The sequence below is a fragment of the Coregonus lavaretus genome, assembly GCF_964263955.1.
Source record: "Coregonus lavaretus genome assembly, chromosome: 4".
Taxonomy (NCBI): domain Eukaryota; kingdom Metazoa; phylum Chordata; class Actinopteri; order Salmoniformes; family Salmonidae; genus Coregonus; species Coregonus lavaretus.
The window spans coordinates 59,213,547-59,235,752 of NC_139991.1; the positions used below are offsets into that span (position 1 = coordinate 59,213,547).

Below are 22,206 nucleotides of genomic sequence, written 5' to 3' on the forward strand. Positions count from 1 at the left end.
TAGTACCCGCAAAACACCAGTCTCAACGTCAACAGTGAAGAGGCGACAATGTGCCATTGGAACACAGGACTGATGGTTGCTGATAATGGGCCTCTGTACGCCTATGTAGATATTCCATATAGCCATTTACAACATTAACAATGTCTACACTGTATTTCTGATCAATTTGATGTTATTTGAATGGACATTTTTTTATGTTCTTTCAAAACAAGGACATTTCTAAGTGACCCCAAACTTTTGAACGGTGGTGTATATATATATATTATATCCAAGGGAATGTCATCCAATTCTGGTTTTATATTTTACATGTAGCTTGTAAACTGCTGTGTTCATATTTATTTTTATGAAACAGGAGGATGTGTTGCACTTTAGGTTGAGAGTATAGTGAGCAGAGCACAGCTGGTAAACAGTTTTTAAAATGTGGGTGCGGGTTTAATGACTTCAACACTGAATAATGGCACTCAAGCTGCTTGATTTGGTTTATAGACACACTTTGTGTGAATTTAAGGCCTTTGGATCTCAAGCCTAAACCTCCTGCACCATGCTCTCTGCCCCTACTCATTTGGGCTACTCAGTTTTTGAAGGGTAATTACTGCCATCTGCTGGATTATAACAATACTGTATGTCATTACATTCCCACTCTCACAGTTGTACTGTTGATCTCAACCAGTCATATGTAGCATCCATCAAAGGACATTTGCAATGCAAATGAAGGGCATTTCACACATTTACATTTTAGTCTTTTAGCAGACGCTCTTATCCAGAGCGACTTACAGTTAGTGAGTGCATCCATTTTTTCACACACACAATATCAGCATTGACTGTAGCTTAACTGGATATTGTTGTATTGAATGTGTAAGAAATAGCTATAGGTAAAGGGCCAGATAGGTAACCGTTTACAGAGTATGCAGTTCATTATTAGCCTACTCATTCAACAAGCACCAGCATCAGCCAGACTGAAGTTACAGAAAGTAATGTAGGAAAATCACCTCTGGCCGGGCTGCTTCATCTTGTAGCAGGTTGAAGGACTAGCTTACTTCCACTAGCTACTACTTATACTAGCTAGCATGAATATAGCCACTAGCCAGATAGGGCTAGCCAGCCTGCTAGCTAACGTTAGTCAGTTAGCCAACTTGCTAGATGGTCAGCAGTAACGTTAGCCGGCTAATGCTAGCTAGCCAGGTAGTGCAAGACAACTTTGTTCAGTTTTTGTTGAGTTCGTCCAATTGGTATGCTAACTTCGTGATAAGTTAAGCATCTTAGCTAACATTACTATTTTTTATTTTCCTGTCACACAAATGTCTAATCCTTTATCTGTGCTGCCGACACTGCAGCTCAACCCACCCAGACTGTAATTAAACAAACACCCTGCTATGCGCGGTGAATGTTCTATTATGGGCCGTGTACTTCCAGGTATGAACAAAAATAAAAAATAAAAATGGGATACATTTAGTCATTATTTGTTTTCTGTTAGTCGAATAACTCGATGCACAATTTGGACACAATAAACGATAAAACGAGTTGATATCCGATTTTCGTTCAGAAAATTCTGAAACCAAACACAATACATTAGCCATTTCCCGTTGTTAATTTCCTTATTTGAATGGAATAACCATTGAACGGACGATACACGGACCGTACAGTATGTTTTTATGAATAGTGAGACAAGCAGAGAGAACGACGCAAATAAGAACATTAGGAAAGAAGAGGGCAGTGTTGCCAACTCGCGAGAGGGGAGTTACTGCAAGGTTAATAGAAAGTGAAAGTGTTTTTCACTGGGTGGTACAGGCCTGAAGTGCAAGTGTTGTGTAAAAACGTTGTGTAGATAGTTGTATATCACATGTATTTGTATCGTAGAACAATTTTTGTGAATATGGGGGCATTGTTATGGATTTAAATCAAACGTTTTGAATCTGAAGTGGATGACGTGAAGACGAGTAAAGGTAAGAGGAGATCTCAGTATATTTCACTTTCCAAACTAGACACAACACTCCTGTTTTAAAACTATTAGGAATGGAGAAAAATTTTTTTTGTATCTTGTGCTTGAGAAAAAGTAAATAAAGTATCTGATGAATAGCTGGTGGAATGATGTAAATATAAATGTTTTCTCTTTTTATTGCAAGGAAAATGGCCAGAGTTCATAGTAAGTCATCATTTTATAATTCATTATTAGATTTTCTTACACATATCTTTGACAACAATACTAAACCAGTTATGTAAAGTGAAATGAGTTTGAGACTTCTCTTTGTGTAGAAATGTCATTGGATGTAGTGTGTTTGGAAGATGAGGAGTTGTAGCTGAGTTTGTGTCTGAGAAACAGCTCTACTGCGCCATGGTGACTTCTCCCGCCAAACATCCATAGCTGCGGGAAGTAGGGGTGCTGCAGCACCCCCTGAAAAAAATACAATAAACAATTGCAGCACCCCCACCACCAAACTACTTCCTGCAGCTATGCAAACATCTCCTTTTAATTCACATAGTAGTATTCACATTCTGCTATGCTATATTTATCATTTGAGTCAGATAAATATGTCTGCCTGGGATTGTTTGTTTTATTTTAGAGGGTAACATTGTCCCTGTCATTTTATGTCTATTTAAAAAAAATATATAGGTGTACTGATAGTATTTGTGTACCTTACACAGATGATGTCATTAAGCCAGAAATATTTTCTCTCTTTCTGAACAGATGAGTTTAAACTCACCACCACTGATAAGATCTATGTGGTGGGTGGTCCCGGAGATGATGTCACCCTCCCCTGTCACCTCTCACCTGAGACCAGTTCTGTTGCCATGACGATCAGGTGGTTTAGGTGGACAGAGTGTATTTACCTGTATAAGAATGGCCAGGTGACAGAGAGGGGTGACTATGAGGGCAGACTGAGTCTGATGACCCAGGAGCTGGAGAGAAACAACGTGTCTCTGAGGCTGCGAGACTACAGGGGGAGGCCAGATGAAGCAGTCTACGTCTGTCAGGTCATCCATGGAGAACAGAAGGAGGAGGCTGCAGTGTATTTATGGGACACTGAAGGTACAGTAAGTGCTCTATAACTCCAGTACATGTTTATAAACACCTAAACAACAACAATAACAACCAGTCTCTTTCCCTTATACTTTCTCATGTAGATAGGAGTTCATAGTAGGAGTTACAATGAATAGACTAGATTCATTCTGAATATGAACTACACTGAACTAAAATATAAACGCAACATATAAAGTGTTGGTCCCATGTTTCAGGAGGCTCAGTTGGTAGAGCATGGTACTTCCAATGCCAGGGTTGTGGGTTCGATTCCCATGGGGGACCAGTACGAATGAAAATGTATGCACTCACTACTGTAAGTTGCTCTGGATAAGAGCGTCTGCTAAATGACTAAAATGTGTAAATGTAAACAGCATGATCATTACTGTCACGATCGTCTATAAAGGGAGCAGACCAATACGCAGCGCGTTGAGTGAACATGATGACTTTAATAAAGAAAGCACGTAACTACAAAACAAAAGACGATAGTGAAGTCCAACAGTGACAAAATACTGAACCTGGAACAAAAACCCACAATTCCCACAGGAAAACAATCAGATTAAATATGGCTCCCAATCAGAGATAACGAGCCGACAGCTGACACTCGTTACCTCCGATTGGGAGTCATTGACCAAACCTAGACATAAACCCCACAGAACTGCAAACATAGAAATACACCCAAAACCCAACATAACCAAACAAAACAAATACACCCTGGCTCAAATATAAAAGTCCCGGAGCCAGAGTGTCACAGTACCCCCCCCTAAAGGTGCGAACTCCGGGCGCACCAGCATACAGTCTATGGGAGGGTCTGGGTGGGCGTCTGTCCACGGTGGCGGCTCTGGCCCTGGTCGTGGTCCCCACCCCACCTTAGTCACTATCCGCTTCCGTAGCCTCCTCCATATGACCACCCCCCAACTAAACCCCACTGGATTAAGGGGCGGCACCGGACTAACGGGCAGCACCGGACTAAGGGGCAGCACCGGACTAAGGGGCAGTACCGGACTAAGGGGCAGCACCAGGATAAGGGGCAGCACCGGGCTAAGGGACAGCACCGGACTCAATGGCGGATCCTGGCTGGCTGGCTCTGGCGGATCCTGGCTGGACGGCTCTGGCGGATCCTGGCTGGACGGCTCATGGCTGGCTGAAGGATCTGGCTGCTCATGGCTGGCTGACGGATCTGGCTGCTCATGGCTGGCTGACGGATCTGGCTGCTCATGGCTGGCCGACGGATCTGGCTGCTCATGGCTGGCCGACGGATCTGGCTGCTCATGGCTGGCCGACGGATCTGGCTGCTCATGGCTGGCTGACGGATCTGGCTGCTCATGGCTGGCTGACGGATCTGGCTGCTCATGGCTGGCCGACGGATCTGGCTGCTCATGGCTGGCCGACGGATCTGGCTGCTCATGGCTGGCCGACGGATCTGGCTGCTCATGGCTGGCTGAAGGCTCTGGCTGATCCTGTCTGGCGGAAGGCTCTGGCTGATCCTGTCTGGCGGAAGGCTCTGGCTGATCCTGTCTGGCGGAAGGCTCTGGCTGATCCTGTCTGGCGGAAGGCTCTGGCCGATCCTGTCTGGCGGAAGGCTCTGGCTGATCCTGTCTGGCGGAAGGCTCTGGCTGATCCTGTCTGGCGGAAGGCTCTGGCTGATCCTGTCTGGCGGAAGGCTTTAGCGGCTCCGGTCTGGCGGACGGCTCTGAAGGCTCATGGCAGACGGGCGGCTTATGCAGCGCTTGGCAGACGGACAGTTCAGACGGCGTTGGGCAGACAGGCAGTTCAGGCGCCGTTGGGCAGACGGGCAGTTCAAGCGCCGTTTGGCAGACGGGCAGTTCAGGCGCCGTTGGGCAGACGGGCAGTTCAGGCGCCGTTGGGCAGACGGCAGACTCTGGCCGGCCGAGACGCACTATAGGCCTGGTGCGTGGTGCCGGAACTGGTGGTCCCGGGCTGAGGACACGCATCTCAGGGCTAGTGCGGGGAGCAGCAACAGGGCGCACAGGACTCTGGGGACACACAGGAGGCTTGGTGCGTGGTGTAGGCACTGGTGGTACTGGGCTGGAGCGGGGAGGTGGCGCCGGAAATACCGGACCGTGCAGGCGTACTGGCTCCCTTGAGCACTGAGCCTGCCCAACCTTACCTGGTTGTATACTCCCCGTCGCCCGACCAGTACGGGAAGGAGGAATAACCCGCACCGGGCTATGTAGGCGAACCGGGGACACCATGCGTAAGGCTGGTGCCATGTAAGCCGGCCCGAGGAGACGCACTGGTGGCCTGATGCGTTGGGCCGGCTTCATGACATCCGGCTCAACGCTCAATCTAGCCCGGCCGATACGTGGAGCTGGAATGTACCGAACCGGGCTATGCCTGCGTACAGGAGACACCATGCGCTCTACTGCGTAACACGGTGTCTGCCCGTACTCTCGCTCTCCACGGTAAGTCCAGGGAGTAGGCGCAGGTCTCCTACCTGACTTCGCCACACTCCCTTTAAGCCCCCCCCCAAGAAATTTTTGGGTAGTACCCACGGGCTTCCAGCCTCGACTCCGTGCTGCCTCCTCATACCACCTCCTCTCGGCTTTAGCTGCCTCCAGCTCTTCACGAGGGCGGCGATATTCTCCCGGTTGTGCCCAAGGACCCTTTCCATCCAGTATCTCCTCCCATGTCCATGAATCCTTGATAGGCGTCCATATATCCTGTTGCCGCTTGACACGCTGCTTGGTCCTTTTATGGTGGGTTTTTCTGTCACGATCGTCTATAAAGGGAGCAGACCAATACGCAGCGCGTTGAGTGAACATGATGACTTTAATAAAGAAAGCACGTAACTACAAAACAAAAGACGATAGTGAAGTCCAACAATGACAAAATACTGAACCTGGAACAAAAACCCACAATTCCCACAGGAAAACAATCAGATTAAATATGGCTCCCAATCAGAGATAACGAGCCGACAGCTGACACTCGTTACCTCCGATTGGGAGTCATTGACCAAACCTAGACATAAACCCCACAGAACTGCAAACATAGAAATACACCCAAAACCCAACATAACCAAACCAAAACCCAACAAAACAAATACACCCTGGCTCAAATATAAAAGTCCCGGAGCCAGAGTGTCACAATTACACAGGTGCACCTTGTGCTGGGCACAATAAAAAGCCACTTAAAATGTGCAATTTTGTCACACAACACAATGCCGCAGATGTCTCAAGTTTTGAGGGAGTGTGCAATTGGCATGGAATGTCCACCAGAGCTGTTGCCAGAGTTGAATGTTAATTTCTCAACTATAAGCTGCCTCCAACGTTGTTTTAGAGAATTTGGCAGTACCTCCAACCGGCCGCACAATCGCAGACCACGTGTAACCATGCCGGATTGTGGGGGGGTGCTGCTGAGGAGTATTTCTGTCTGTAATAAAGCCCTTTTGTGGGGAAAAACGCATTCTGATTTGCTGGGCCTGGCTCCCCAGTGGGTGGGCCTGGCTACCAAGTCGGTGTCCCAGGCCCACCCATGGCTACACCCCTGCCCAGTCATGTGAAATCCATAGATTAGGGCCTAATGAATTTATTTCAATTGACTGATTTCCTTATATGAACTGTAACTCAGTAAAATCTTTGAAATTGTTTAATGTAGCGTTTATATTTTTGTTCAGTATAGTTATAATGCATATTACAATCACTTTGAGCTTGATGTCCTAAAGCAGGGATGGGAAACTGGCATCCCGCGGCCCCCGCTTTTGAAGGCCCCCGGATCAATACATTTTTTTGGGGTGGGGGGGAACTCAATCGGGGTCTCAATTGTTGCGAGTTAGAATAGCAGAATACATAAGGTGCAATTTCGAAATGTGGTTGTGCATCAGCAGTTTTTCTCTTGTTATGTCAGTCACTGATAGTAACATAATTAGCCCATGTCAGCAAAACATTTTTAGATTGGTAAATTAGTCTAGCGGCCAGCTATGGATGTGGGTACGCAGACCCGCAAGCAACTACGGCCCCTCATGATGAGTTCAGGTTTTTTGTGGCCCCCATCCCCATCAAAGTTGCCCATCCCTGTCCTAAAGCATTTTAACCATTCCAACATTACTGGTCACATCCCTTGATTCTCATTAGTAATGAATGTGATGCACACTCATACCCCTCTGATGCATATCACATCACTATGGCATTTGATTGGATAATGTGACAGATACAGATGTAGGATCTTAATTTGAGCCAGTTTGCTACAGCAGGAAAATAATTAATTTCAAAGTGGAAATGACAAACTTCAGAAAACGTTTAAAAACTCAAATACACTACAACAAAAGAGTGATCAAATTAATATCATACATCTGTAGTGATTTGAAGGTAATGATAATAACTAATACATTCTGTTTTACATTATCATTATTCATGACTGTCCATCTGGGATAATGGATGATCAGGAGGATGGCATTTAGGTGAGTAATTACTTATTTGTCTGTTTTGCTTATTGACATCCACCTGCTTTTACCTAGCCCTGCCTCCTCCCACAATATTGTATATCTGCAATAGAACCCAATGTTGGTCATGCTAAAGAAATGTTAATTGAATTCATTACCAGAAATGGGCCAATAAGAACATGATATTAATGGAACTAACCAGATCTCATTGGTGTCCACACTCTCCACATGAGAGAGAGGTTTGAGTAACTGGAGAAATCTGATTGGTCCTGTTTGTCCTGTATTCAGGTGATGTAGTCTACCACACAGAACTCACCTCTCTGTTTTACACCATAGATTCAGGTTCAGAGTATTTACAAATTGAGACCCAGAAGGAGAAGCAGACGAGGGAAGCGTCATCTGGTGAGCTTGGTAAGTATGGATAAGAGAGGATTGGTTCAGGGAACATGATTGATGTCATTCAGTTTTTCAGACTAATTCATTTGGTAATGTTTCAAATAGTCAATATATGATTGGTTCAACTCAGATAACTGTTGACTGTAGAAAAACATTTTTTGTATCACCTCCATCAAATCATAAGGTGTCTTCTTGGTATACTTCTGAATGAATGAATAAATGCATGAACGAATTAACCAGTCAATCAATCAATCAATTATATAACCAATCAATCAAATATGCTAATTGTTCTCCCTCAGAGTTGAAGATGGAAAAAGAATTAAAAGAGATATCCAGACTACCAGCGGTACATATTGTACTTGAAGACAAAGAAAAACAACTAGAGGAGATGAGGAAGACATTGAGGGAATCTGAAGAGAAGCTAAAAGACAAGGACTCAACACTGGAGGAGAGGAATAAAGAACTGAAGGACACAGAGAGCAGACTGGAGAAAACCACAAAGCAACTGAATGAGAACATCAAACACCTCCAGGAGAAAGATACACAACTGGAGGATATGACCCAGCAAGTGAGAGAGAAAGAGAGACTACTGGAGGACACTGCCGAGGTGGAGAAGAGTAAGAGACAACTGGAGGCACTGGGGAAGGACCTGCAGGACAAGAATAGCCAAGTAGAGAACTTCAGAGTCCTACTGCAGGATAGAGACAGTAAACTAGAGGACAGGAACCACAAACTGGGAGAGAAAGACAAGGAACTAGAAGAGATAAACAAACGACTGCAAGAGCAAGACAAACAACTACAACAGAGAGAGAAACAGTTACAGGATAGCAACAAGCAACTAAAAGACAAAGAGAAACAACTAGAAGAGAGAGATAAACTACTGGAGAATGTCAGGAAAGACAATACACAACTTGGTGAGATGGGAAAGCAATTCAGTTATCAAATGTATCACAATTCCGACAAGGCTCATGTCACAGAAGAATGTCCATAATAATTTACCTTAACTGCCATTTTTAAAGTTGTTTGGCATTTCCCAATCATGTTTGTAATGTCCTTTATCATTTCAGCTCAACAGATATGTGATGTGAAGACTGAGGTAGAGAGACTGAGAAGAGAGACCTCAGCCCAGATGACTGGTGAGTGAGAGACAGACACACTGGTCCTTTTTTGTAACAACTTCTAATATACTTTTATGAAATGATTACAGGATATACTTATATGATATGTTGTGTTTTATAGACTGTATATTATTATTGTTGTGTTGTGGAGAGGCATCAGTTAAAGGCCCTTCATTCCCATTCAGGAGAAGAAACAGTATGGAGGGGCATCCTCCAGAAAGTGACTAACTGATGCAGTCTGACCATCACTAATGCCAACATTAATTAAACTAGTTTAATTTACATGTTCATACACTGTTCTACATATTGTTCTAGTCATGCTGCCTGGTTTTTTTACTCATGATTTTGATTTCTAAATGTAATTGTCCCACACATGTCTTAATGGTTTGTATTTTGTTACAGTGGGAGGAGAGACTTCAGATACAGACACCACTCTCCTCATCAAGAAGAGACACAGCATGAAAGAACCTCTACAGAGTGAGTTACTGATGATGATTACACTGTGTTCTAGTGGTCTAACCTCCAGAGAGGAAGTGTGTTGAGCGGTGGTGTGTGTTGTGTTGCAGTGGGAAGAGAGAGCAGCAGTCCAGACTCCCCAGTGTCTCCAAGTGTGTCTGAGCTGAGACTGGTGCTGCTGGGGAGGACTGGGGCTGGGAGGAGTGCAGCAGGAAACACCATCCTGGGCAGAGAGGAGTTTGGGGCCCAGGCCAGCCCCTCTGCAGTGACCCAGAGGAGTAAGAGGAGAGAGGGGGAAGTGTGTGGGAGACGGCTGGTGCTGGTGGACACTCCAGACTGGTTCTGTCCTGGACTCTCTCTGGAGGAGATTAGACAGGATGTGGGGCTCTGTGTCCGTATGTCTGCCCCGGGACCCAACGCCTTCCTTCTGGTCATATCAGTGGAGCCCTCTAATGGGGAGGAGAGAGGGGTGCTGGAGAGAATGGAGGAGATGTTTGGGGAGGGTTGTTGGGGACACACTGTGATTCTATTCATCCATGCTGATGGCCTGAAAGAGCAGAGCATTGAGGAGTTTCTCCAAGCAGGGAGTCAGGACCTCCAGCAACTTGTAGAGAAATGTGGGAGCAGGTACCACGTCCTCAACATTAAGGACAGGCCCCATGGCACTCAGGTCCCAGAGCTGCTGGAGCAGGTAGAGGAGATGGTGGCAGGAAACAGAGAGAGATTCTACAGCAGTCAGACCTACCAGGAGGCAGAGACCCAGGTCAGAGAGATGGAGGGAAAGATCCAGATGGAGAGACTGGAGAGGAAACAGAGGGAGGAGAGAGAGATGAGAGAGAGGCTTGAGAAGGAGCTGCAGGACTCTCTGTTGAAGAAAGATGGCGTAATCCAGAAGCTCAAGAGAGATATCAGGATACTCAGAGAACGAATAACTGAACTGGAGAGACCGAAGGAAGAAGAAAGGGATGAGGAGAAGAAAAGAGAGCTGGAGAGAGAGCTACAGAGATTTAGAGAGAAGAGAGATAGGAAGGAGATGGAGGAGAGACACGGGCAGGAGATTGAGGAGATGAGGGGAAACTATGAAGGAGAGGTCAGAGTTGAAGCAGACAGAAACCTGATGAAGATAGTCCTACCTGAGTTACAGAGGAGCATCATGATCTCACAGACAAAGATGGAGAGGGAGTTAAGCAGACAGTTTGGGGAGAAGGTTAGACAGATGGAGGAGAAGGATGGAGAAATGGAGAGACTGAGACATAACTTGAAAGAGGTCAGTGAAGCTCACTCAGTGTTGGAGGAGAGACTGGTAGGAGAGGGGAGAGGTCAGAGGGCACTGAGTGGAGTGTTGGGCTGGGTCAGGAAAAACTCATCAAGTTGGGTTCTCCACAATCTGATATGATTCACCATCACAGTCCATGTCTAAAACCAGTTTAGATCTACTGTCCACTGTACCGTGGTGTGTCATAGTGACCATGGGGAATACAGGTCAGAATAATGTCTGGTTCTGTCTACAGTATCTAGAGAAGGAATGGGCAGGGTCTGTACAGATCTTGATGAGACTTAAACCGGGATTCCAAACCAACGTAGATGAGTAACTTCACACAGAGTGGAGGGTGCAGGAGGAGCTGCTGGAGGGGACCTGGGGGAGTCAGAGACTGAGAACTAAAGATCTAAATTAGACTTTTACTCAGTGTTGGAGGAGGGCCACTATTGAACAGAGAGAGAACTACACTGTATTTACCCAACATGAAACATACAGTAGATGTCTATACAATGTGACTGATTAAGAACAGGACCTATTGCGGGGTAAATACAGTGTGGTTCTCTCTCTGTTCAATAGTGGCCCTCCTCCAACACTATCTCTACAGTGTATGATTAATGAGTTATTCATTTCATTACATACAGTGCCTTGCAAAAGTATTCATCCCCCTTGGCGTTTTTCCTATTTTGTTGCCTTACAACCTGTAATTTAAATGGATTTTTATTTGGATTTCATGTAATGGACATACACAAAATAGTGCAAATTGGTGAAGTGAAATGAAAAAAATAACTTGTTTAAAAAATAAATAACAGAAAAATAACAGAAAAGTGGTGCGTGCATATGTATTCACCCCCTTTGCTATGAAGCCCCGAAATAAGATCTGGTGCAACCAATTACCTTCAGAAGTCACATAATTAGTTAAATAAAGTCCACCTGTGTGCAATCTAAGTGTCACATGATCTGTCACATGATCTCAGTATATATACACCTGTTCTGAAAGGCCCCAGAGTCTGCAATACCACTAAGCAAGGGGCACCACCAAGCAAGCGGTACCATGAAGACCAAGGAGCTCTCCAAACAGGTCAGGGACAAAGTTGTGGAGAAGTACAGATCAGGGTTGGGTTATAAAAAAATATCTGAAACTTTGAACATCCCACGTTGCACCATTAAATCCATTATTAAAAAATTGAAAGAATATGGCACCACAACAAACCTGCCAAGAGAGGGCCGCCCACCAAAACTCACGGACCAGGAAAGGAGGGCATTAATCAGAGAGGCAACAAAGAGATCAAAGAGAACCCTGAAGGAGCTGCAAAGCTCCACAGCGGAGATTGGAGTATCTGTCCATAGGACAACTTTAAGCCGTACACTCCACAGAGCTGGGCTTTACGGAAGAGTGGCCAGAAAAAAGCCATTGCTTAAAGAAAAAAATAAGCAAACACGTTTGGTTTTCGCCAAAAGGCATGTGGGAGACTCCCCAAACATATGGAAGAAGGTACTCTGGTCAGATGAGACTAAAATTGAGCATTTTGGCCATCAAGGAAAACGCTATGTCTGGGGCAAACCCAACATCACTCATCACCCCGAGAACACCATCCCCACAGTGAAGCATGGTGGTGGCAGCATCATGCTGTGGGGATGTTTTTCATCGGCAGGGACTTGGAAACTGGTCAGAATTGAAGGAATGATGGATGGTGCTAAATACAGGGAAATTATTGAGGGAAACCTGTTTCAGTCTTCCAGAGATTTGAGACTGGGATGAAGGTTCACCTTCCAGCAGGACAATGACCCTAAGCATACTGCTAAAGCAACACTTGAGTGGTTTAAGGGGAAACATTTAAATGTCTTGGAATGGCCTAGTCAAAGCCCAGACCTCAATCCAATTGAGAATCTGTGGTATGACTTAAAGATTGCTGTACACCAGCGGAACCCATCCAACTTGAAGGAGCTGGAGCAGTTTTGCCTTGAAGAATGGGCAAAAATCCCAGTGGCTAGATGTGCCAAGCTTATAGAGACATACCCCAAGAGACTTGCAGCTGTAATTGCTGCAAAAGGTGGCTCTACAAAGTATTGACTTTGGGGGGGTGAATAGTTATGCATGCTCAAGTTTTTTGTTTTTTTTGTCTTATTTCTTGTTTGTTTCACAATAACAAATATTTTGCATCTTCAAAGTGGTAGGCATGTTGTGTAAATCAAATGATACAAACCCCTCAAAAAATCCATTTTAATTCCAGGTTGTAAGGCAACAAAATAGGAAAAATGCCAAGGGGGTTGAATACTTTCGCAAGCCACTTTTTACTTAAACATTACTTCCAAGTTACTTTGTTAAAATGTATATCAGTAAATTAATGTTTTTAAAAGTAAAAAAGGCCTATTCCTTTTCGTGTGTGCACCCATCTGTCATCTACTGGAGAAAGCACAAGGGTGTGGTGGTAGCCTTAAGGTTAGATAACTGGGTCATTTAACAGAGGTTTGCCGGTCTGAGTTTCAGTGCTGATGGGGTTAATCTGGCAGGTATTACCAGCAAGATAAAGTAACATTTATTATGTGATCTTTGATCAAAGTTAATCCTCAATTGAGTTTGTGCGTCCATTGTTTTTATGTGGGTACCATATAAAATAAATCACAACAGCTGTGATGGAAACAGGAAGTCTCGGTACAATTGTATAAATGCTGACAGATAATTTGTTTGTTCGATATGATGGGATCTTTTTGTGTCTGTGAAATGTATTATGTAACAAATGGCGGTGGAAACGCCTTTATGCACAAATATATTGATATAATAACCATCATATTGAAGTAAATTTGGAGTCACGCGATGATATGGTGCGTGGTTCTCCAACTACGACTCGGGATACCATACAGTTTATTAGGCTACAGATTAAATACATTATGATAAACTTCACAGGATGACGATAGCCTTGGACGGTGATCTGATGCTCATTTCCAATAAATATTGAGGGTCTTATTCTGGTGACATGATGATCGATGCTTGAATGCCATTTGACAAATACAAATATTCTCACTCTTATCCATAATAATCTCATCATGTAGACTATACCCACACAGCCTACCTGTACCTTAACTGCGAGCTGTTATCTAGAGACCACGTGCCAAGACTAGAGTAGGCACATTTCCTATTTAAGGCAACAGTTTTTGTGACAAACCTATCGGTTGCGATGAAAACACATTTAACTTTTCATCCGCAATAAGTCAGGAAACCTGTTTAACATCCCATCCAAAAGACAGCACCCTACACAGAGGAATGTCCTCAATCACTGCCCTGGGATCTTTTTTTGACTAGAGAAAAGAGTGCCTCCTACTGGCTCTCCAACACAACTTCCAGCAGCATCTGGTCTCCCATCCACAGACTGACCAAGACCAACGCTGCTTAGCTTCAGAGGCAAGCCAGCAGTGGGATGCAGGGTGGTATGCTGCTGGCAACTGTGAACCTACCTGTGACATTCAGCCTTTGAGTGTGACATGAAGAGGGGTTGAGGCTGTTAGAGAGGGGTGTGTGCGTGTGCATGTATTCTGTAATATCGTTGATGTGTGTGTTGTCAGTCAAAGTGACGTCTTAACAAGTATAGCTGGTTGTTCAGTTGAACACTAATGTGGGCAGAGGCAGAGACAGGCTGACATCTTCCTCACTTTCTTTCTGTTGTTGCAGGATACCTGTTGTTTTTCTGCTTTAGTTTTTCCTCCATTTTATACCTTTCTGCTATTCCTTTTAGACTAGTCATTCATCTCTCTTGGTGGTTTGTTTGAACGTCTTGATTATGAGTGTATGCCTGTGAAAGTGTGTGTCTGTGTGTGTGTGAGAGAGAGAGAGAACATGTGTGTGTGTACTGAGCTACAGTGCATTCAGAAAGTATTCAGAACCTTTTCCACATTTTGTTACATTACAGCCTTGTTCTAAAAAAAAAATGTTTTCAATCCCCTCATCAATCTACACACAATACCCAATAATGACAAAGCGAAAACAGGTTTTTAGAGATTTTGGCAAATGTATTAAAAATAAAAAACAGAAATACCTTATTTACATAAGTATTCAGACCCTTTGCTATGAGACTCAAAATTGAGCTCAGGTGCATCTTGTTTCCATTGATCTTCCTTGAGATGTTTCTACAATTTGATTGGAGTCCACCTGTGGTAAATTCAATTGATTGGACATGATTTGGAAAGGCACACACCTGTCTATATAAGGTCCCACAGTTGACAGTGCATGTCAGAGCAAAAACCAAGCCATGAGGTCGAAGGAATTGTCCGTAGAGCTCAGAGACAGGATTGTGTCGAGGCACAGATCTGGGGAAGGGTACCAAAAAAATTTCTGCATCATTGAAGGTCCCCAAGAACACAGTGGCCTCCATCATTCTTAAATGGAAGAAGTTTGGAACCACTAAGACCCTTCCTAGAGCTGGCCGCCTGGCCAAAGCTCCAGAGTTCCTCTGTGGAGATGGGAGAACATTCCAGAAGGACAACTATCTCTGCAGCACTCCACCAATCAGGCCTTTATGGTAGAGTGGCCACACGGAAGCCACTCCTCAGTAAAAGGCACATGACAGCCTGCTTGGAGTTTGCCAAAAGGCACCTAAAGGACTCTCAGACCATGAGAAACAAGATTCTCTGGTACAATGAAACCAAGATTGAGCTCTTTGGCCTGAATACCAAGTAGCACGTCTGAGCCTCAGTCTGAGGTCCTGAGCGCTCTGGAGCAGGTTTTCATGAAGGATCTCTCTTTGCTCCATTCATCTTTCCCTCGATCCTGACTAGTCTCCCAGTCCCTGCCGCTGAAAAACATCCCCACGACATGATGCTGTGGGGATGTTTTTCAGCGGCAGGGACTGGGAGACTAGTCAGGATCGAGGGAAAGATGAATGGAGCAAAGAGAGATCCTTCATGAAAACCTGCTCCAGAGCGCTCAGGACCTCAGACTGAGGCGAAGGTTCACCTTCCAACAGGACAACATGCCTAAGCACACAGCCAAGACAATGCAGGAGTGGCTTCGGGACAAGTCTCTGAAGGTCCTTGAGTGGCCAAGCCAGAGCCCGGACTTGAACCCGATCTATGTAAATGTGGTATTTCAGTTTTTATGTTTAATACATTTGCAAACATTTCTAAAACGCTGTTTTTGCTTTGTCATTATGGGTTATTGTGTGTAGATTGATGAGGGAAAAAAACTATTTAATCAATTTTAGAATAAGGCTGCAACGTAACAATGTGGAAAAAGTCAAGGGGTCTGAATACTTTCCGAATGCACTGTACTTCGAGTTGTTCTTCCTCTTTTGAAAATCTGAACAAATGGCACCTAAATGTTCCTGTTCATAATTTATTGGCTTGAACACAATGAAAAAAAGCATTAACTGTGAAATGTCAGTAGGTGGAACTAAGTGATGTGAACTGTGTGTGTTTTATATTTTAGCCATTTAGCAGACGCTCTTATCCAGAGCGACTTACAGTTAGTGAGTGCATACATTTTTCATACTGGCCCCCCATGGGAATTGAACCCACAACCCTGGCATTGCAAGCGCAGTGCTCTACCAGGTTTTGAGATGGACTGTGATTTTTGAGATGGACTGTGGCTTTAACTCATACTTTTTAATATATGTATCAAGTATATAATAGAAAACACTGAGAATAAATATGAAATTGGTCTTGCTCATCCCTGACAATGGAGTAAATTGAAGTTATTTAAAAAAGAAAGCAGACTTTAATGGATGTTTGTATATTTTGTAAAGTTTGACGACTGGTCGACTGGTGTCCTGAATTGAATTGTAATGTACATAAGCTTTCTTGTCTCTCCTTCAAGTCGCATGTTGAATAGTTTCAGTTTGGTATATTTATTGTATTAACAAAATAATTTTTATTCTGAAGTCAACTCGACTACATCCTTTGTTCTGAATGATATTTTCTGGAAGGGTTTTCAAAGCTGCAGTACTAGTTGATGGCCAGCAGAGGTCAGTAAAAACCAAAGGATCTGGAGGAGGACTGAACGGTGGTTGATCAGGTTCTAATGGATTGTGACACTACTACATTGATCCTTCAACCAAAGTTTTAGACGTCTTTGTGATTGACTGATACTATGGATACCGGGGACAAAGAGTTGAAGAGATCGAAAGGAGCAAAAAGACAGAGGGACAAAGATGGCCTCATGGCAAACTTCATGCAGGATTCCAGTTCCCCCTCACAGTGATTATTTGCGCCATTTTGAACCAATGAGGGGATATGATTAAGCTGGCCTGTGCACTCTGGTTAGTGTAGTTTGCACTTGGTTAAAAAGTTATTGCATTTGTTTTAGAACCGTGCTGCCTCCTGGGCATGAGCCGGGTGGCCGGTTCTGGCTGACGGCAAAGTCAGCTGAAAACGAAAGTGACGTTAGTTAAGCACGTGGAGTAACAAGTAAGATTCTGTGGAGTAACGAGTAAGATGATGTGTTTTCACATGCTAAAGTGATTGCTTTTGATAAAAACGCTTTATCTGCCTTCCCAATGAAAACAAGTTAGGATAATTCATTTAATTTATATTTATATAATCGCACACACACACAGCTCCTCTTTCACGGTTCTTCCATCAGGACCAATTGGGCAAACAGGTCTTGTGTCAGAAAATAATCCAATCCAGGAAGAGATTTTTGTGTTTGTGTGTGTGTGGCCTTCTGTATTTCCTATCTCTGTCTGTGATTCTCCGTAGGGGTATACTACGCTGCAAGCTAGATCTACTCAGGCTTTTCTTAAACTAGCCAGTTTAAATTAGCTTCACATTCCAGCTAGTGCTTCATCCGTATTACAAGGGTGGATATTGCTCGTCCTCCTGCTGCTCACTCTAGCAGGTTTAACTGCGCGTGCATGTCGCACATGACTAGTCGAATGCCAAACTCTTAACTGAGACAATGCTGCAACATCAATCCATGGGCGAGTCAGAGCCACGTTCGTTAATGCCTTCCTTGGACTGCTTTGGTGTGCTTATCAATGCACAAGCACCTTTTTTCCCACTCCTATCAATAAAATCATTTTATGAAGTCACACAAAAGTTTTACTGTGCCTGAAGTTTGAAATGCATTCTGTCATTACTAAACGTGTACTGTCATAGGTATTTTAACATCACAATTTTTTAACACAAAAAAACATTTGAGGGAATCTGATTTTATAGGTACTCAACTCGCAACTCAGACACTTCATTCAGGATAAATGGAGTAAGCCCTGAGTTAGCCTGCCACGGAGCAGGTTAGTTCTGAAGGATTTGTTGCCATAGAGAATTTGGTGGCTAAAGGGTGAGCCACTTTCGTGGTGCCGGTTATGCCGAGTTGAACTCAAAGTTGACCATAGTTACGTTGCTAAGTCCTCAAACCAGGTACATAGTATAGGGCTCAGGACTTAGAAGGCCTGATTCGATGGTCAGGGCCATTTCTAATCCTCCTAGTCCTAAACCTCACCTACTGACCTACAGTATACAGTCGTGGTCAAAAGTTTTGAGAATGACACAAATACGTCAGTCTGCTGCCTCAGTTTTGATGATGGCAATTTGCATATACTCCAGAATGTCATGAAGAGTGATCAGATGAATTGCAATTAATTGCAAAGTCCCTCTTTGCCATGAAAATGAACTTAATCCCCAAAAAACATTTCAACTGCATTTCAGCCCTGCCACAAAAGGACCAGCTGCCATCATGTCAGTGATTCTCTCGTTAACACAGCTGAGAGTGTTGACGAGGACAAGGCTGGAGATCACTCTGTCATGCTGATTTGAGTTAGAATAACAGACTGTAAGCTTTAAAAGGAGGGGGTGCTTGAAATCATTGTTCTTCCTCTGTTAACCATGGTTACCTGCAAGGAAACACGTGCCGTCATCATTGCTTTGCACAAAAAGGCACAGGCAAGGATATTGCTGCTAGTAAGATTGCACCTAAATCAACCATTTATCAGATCATCAAGAACTTCAAGGAGAGAGGTTCAATTGTTGTGAAGAAGGCGTCAGGGCGCCCAAGAAAGTCCAGCAAGTGCCAGGACCGTCTCCTAAAGTTGATTCAGCTGCAGGATCGGGGCACCACCAGTGCAGAGCTTGCTCAGGAATGGCAGCAGGCAGGTGGGAGTGCATCTGCACGCACAGTGAGGCGAAGACTTTTGGAGGATGGCCTGGTGTCAAGAATGGGCAGCAAAGAAGCCACTTCTCTCCAGGAAAAACATCAGGGACAGACTGATATTCTGCAAAAGGTACAGGGATTGGACTGCTGAGGACTGGGGTAAAGTCATTTTCTCTGATGAATCCCCTTTCCGATTGTTTGGGGCATCAGGAAAACACCTTGTCCAGAGAAGACAAGGTGAGCGGTACAATCAGTCCTGTGTCATGCCAACAGTAAAGCATCCTGAGATCATTCATGTGTGGGGTTGCTTCTCAGCCAAGGGAGTGGACTCACAATTTTGCCTAAGAACACAGCCATGAATAAAGAATGGTACCAACACATCCTCCGAGAGCAACTTCTCCCAACCATCCAAGAACAGTTTGGTGACGACCAATGCCTTTTCCAGCATGATGGAGCACCTTGCCATAATGCAAAAGTGATAACTAAGTGGCTCGGGGAACAAAACATCGAAATGTTTGGTCCATGGCCAGGAAATCCCATTGACCTTAATTGAGAACTTGTGGTCGATCCTCAAGAGGCGGGTGGACAAACAAAAACCCACAAATTCGGACAAACTCCAAGCATTGATTATGCAAGAATGGGCTGCCATCAGTCAGGATGTGGCCCAGAAGTTAATTGACAGCATGCCAGGGCGGATTGCAGAGTTCTTGAAAAAGAAGGGTCAACACTGCAAATATTGACTCTTTGCATAAACTTAATGTAATTGTCAATAAAAGCCTTTGACATTTATGGAATGCTTGTAATTATACTTCAGTATACCATAGTAACATCTGACAAAAATATCTCATAACACTGAAGCAGCGAACTTTGTGAAGACCAATACTTGTGTCATTCTCAAAACTTTTGACCACGACTGTATATGGGAGACTGTTTAGTGCCAAAATGTCAGTGAAGAATATTGCCACCTGGTTAGCGAGTACTGGTAATCCGTCTGGCCCCACAGCCTTGTGAATGTTAACCTGTTTAAAGGTCTTACTCACATCGGCTACAGAGAGCGTGATTACACGGTCGTCCAGAACAGCTGGTGCTCACTTGCATGGTTCAGTGTTGCTTGTCTCGAAGCGAGCATAGAAGGCATTTAGCTCGTCTGTTAGGCACGTCTCATATCTCCATCTTTTCCTCTTCAGAATGTCAGGGATTAGGGCCTGGTCCCGGGTGAGCTGTATGTCCTGCGTGGCTGAGTCATTGAAGTAGAACATCTTCATCCAAATCCAGGTTAGTGATCACTGTTCTGATGTCCAGAAGCTCTTTTCGGTCATAGGAAACGATGGTGGAAACATCATGTACAAAAAAAGTTAGATTAGTGCCAAAAAACACACAAAATAGTATAATTGGTCAGGAGCCCGTAAAACGTCCGCTATACATCTCAGCACCATTCTCATTTGCTCTTTTTGTATTTCCTCAAGGAGAAAGCCCCCACTTTTATGTAAAAGATAATAAAACTAAAACACTATAGTAAATACTACAGTGAATAATAGTGTAAGACAGTCCGCAAAAATACTACAGTAATTACTATAGTGTATACTAGTTTTTTTTACTAGTGTGGAACCCGTATTATTGGCATATTCAACAGTGTTTAAGATATATATTACCTTCAACAGTGTTATCCTGTGATCAAGCTGTCAATGTTTCATGATTATTGGGGTCGTAAAAATTTTAGCTAACGGGTTAGCAATTAGTATGTTTGACATTTCAGTGGAAATACTACTATTATCAGCTTTTTGATTAGTGGTTTAGCTAAAAAATACGTCCCGTATCATCAGCATACGGTCCCCAGTTATTGGCCACCTTCCTATTTTGTTCAATTACAATATATATCCGTTTAATTTTGTTCAAAAAAGAGACACCAACCTAATCTCTGAAGTGTTTACTAGATAGTTGACAAGTTGGCTAACCTTCCGGTTGAAAAAAATGGACTTCAACTTTCCATTGCTTAGCCCAGTGTGCCCTACTGTGGACTCTTAAAAATGTTTCTTCCCCAACATATTTTTCAGTGTTGCAACCATATAATGTCTCGGAATTTGTTTTAAAGATTAATCGTATGTTTTGAGAAAGTAGATAGTTTAATACTAAATTATAAATGAGTATGAATAATTTACATCAAATAAAACTTAGATTTCAGTGATGTGCATTAACATAAACAATGAAAACACTGTTGGAGTGTGTGTGGCAGAGATGCACTTGGAAAGTAAGGGAAGAAATACACAAAATGTTTTGTTTGTTTTCATATGCAATTATTTATTTAAAAAATATATGTCTAAAATATACAGTACCAGTCAAAAGTTTGGACACACCTACTCATTCAAGGGTTTTTATTTATTTTTACTATTTTCTACATTGCAGAATAATAGTGAAGACATCAAAACTATGAAATATCACATATGGAATCATGTAGTAACCAAAAAAGTGGTAAACAAATAAAAAATATATTTTAGATTTTAGATTCTTCAAAGTAGCCACACTTTGTCTTGATGACAGCTTTGCACACTCTTGGCATTCTCTCAACCAGCTTCATGAGGAATGCTTTTCCAACAGTCTTGAAGGAGTTCCCACATATGCTGAGCACTTGTTGGCTGCTTTTCCTTCACTTTGCGGTCCAACTCATCCCAAACAATCTCAATTGGCTTGAGGTCGGGCCAGGTCATCTGATGCAGCACTCCATCACTCTCCTTGGTCAAATAGCCCTTACACAGCCTGGAGGTGTGTTTTGGGTCATTGTCCTGTTGAAAAACAAATGATAATCCCACTAAGCGCAAACCAGATGGGATGGCGTATCGTTGCAGAATGCTGTGGTAGCCATGCTGGTTAAGTGTGCCTTGAATTCTAAATAAATCACAGACAGTGTCACCAGCAAAGCACCCCCACACCATCACACCTCCTCCTCCATGCTTCACGGTGGGAACCACACATGCAGAGATCATCCGTTCACCTACTCTACGTCTCACAAAGACACTGCGGTTGGAACCAATAATCTCCAATTTGGACTCATCAGACCAAAGGACAGATTTCATAGTTTTGATGTCTTCACTATTATTCTACAATGTAGAAAATAGTAAAAATAAAGAAAAACCCTGGAACGAGTAGGTGTCCAAACTTTTGACTGGTACTGTATATTTTAGACATGTAATATATATATTTTTTAAATAAATAATTGCATATGAAAACAAACAAAACATTTCAGTAAATCTTGACCTCCATCCCTATATTGTCATAGAAATCACAATAACAATCCAGCTCCACCGCAACCTCTGGATCCCACTGCACACACCTGCAGTGGAACCAGTGCTGGCAGAAGTCACAGCACGCCCATGGCACCTCAGATTCACACTCCTGCGGGGAGCTTGCAGGCGGATCAAGCTCCCCACAGCGAGCACAGCAGGTGGTGTCTTCTTCTTTTATTTGATCAACAAAAAAAACGTA

At 43.6% G+C, this 22,206-nt stretch overlaps 1 protein-coding gene across 1 annotated transcript; it reads left to right on the plus strand.

Moving 5' to 3' along the window:
- Positions 1-1,751: 1,751 nt before the first annotated feature.
- Positions 1,752-10,881, plus strand: LOC311127825 (uncharacterized protein). Its single transcript, XM_084159705.1, has 7 exons — positions 1,752-1,959; positions 2,687-3,037; positions 7,755-7,829; positions 8,114-8,728; positions 8,882-8,950; positions 9,335-9,409; positions 9,499-10,881. The coding sequence occupies exons 2-7, from the start codon at positions 2,791-2,793 to the stop codon at positions 10,782-10,784; spliced, it is 2,367 nt and encodes a 788-aa protein (XP_084015831.1). The 5' UTR covers positions 1,752-1,959; positions 2,687-2,790; the 3' UTR covers positions 10,785-10,881.
- Positions 10,882-22,206: the final 11,325 nt, after the last annotated feature.

Coding starts and splice junctions, on each gene's coding strand:
- LOC311127825 (XM_084159705.1), top strand. CDS start 2,791: ATGACGATCAGGTGGTTTAGGTGGACAGAGTGTATTTACCTGTATAAG. Junction 3,038..7,754: donor GGACACTGAAGGTACAGTAA/GTGCTCTATAAC, acceptor TTTACACCATAG/ATTCAGGTTCAGAGTATTTA. Junction 8,951..9,334: donor GACCTCAGCCCAGATGACTG/GTGAGTGAGAGA, acceptor ATTTTGTTACAG/TGGGAGGAGAGACTTCAGAT.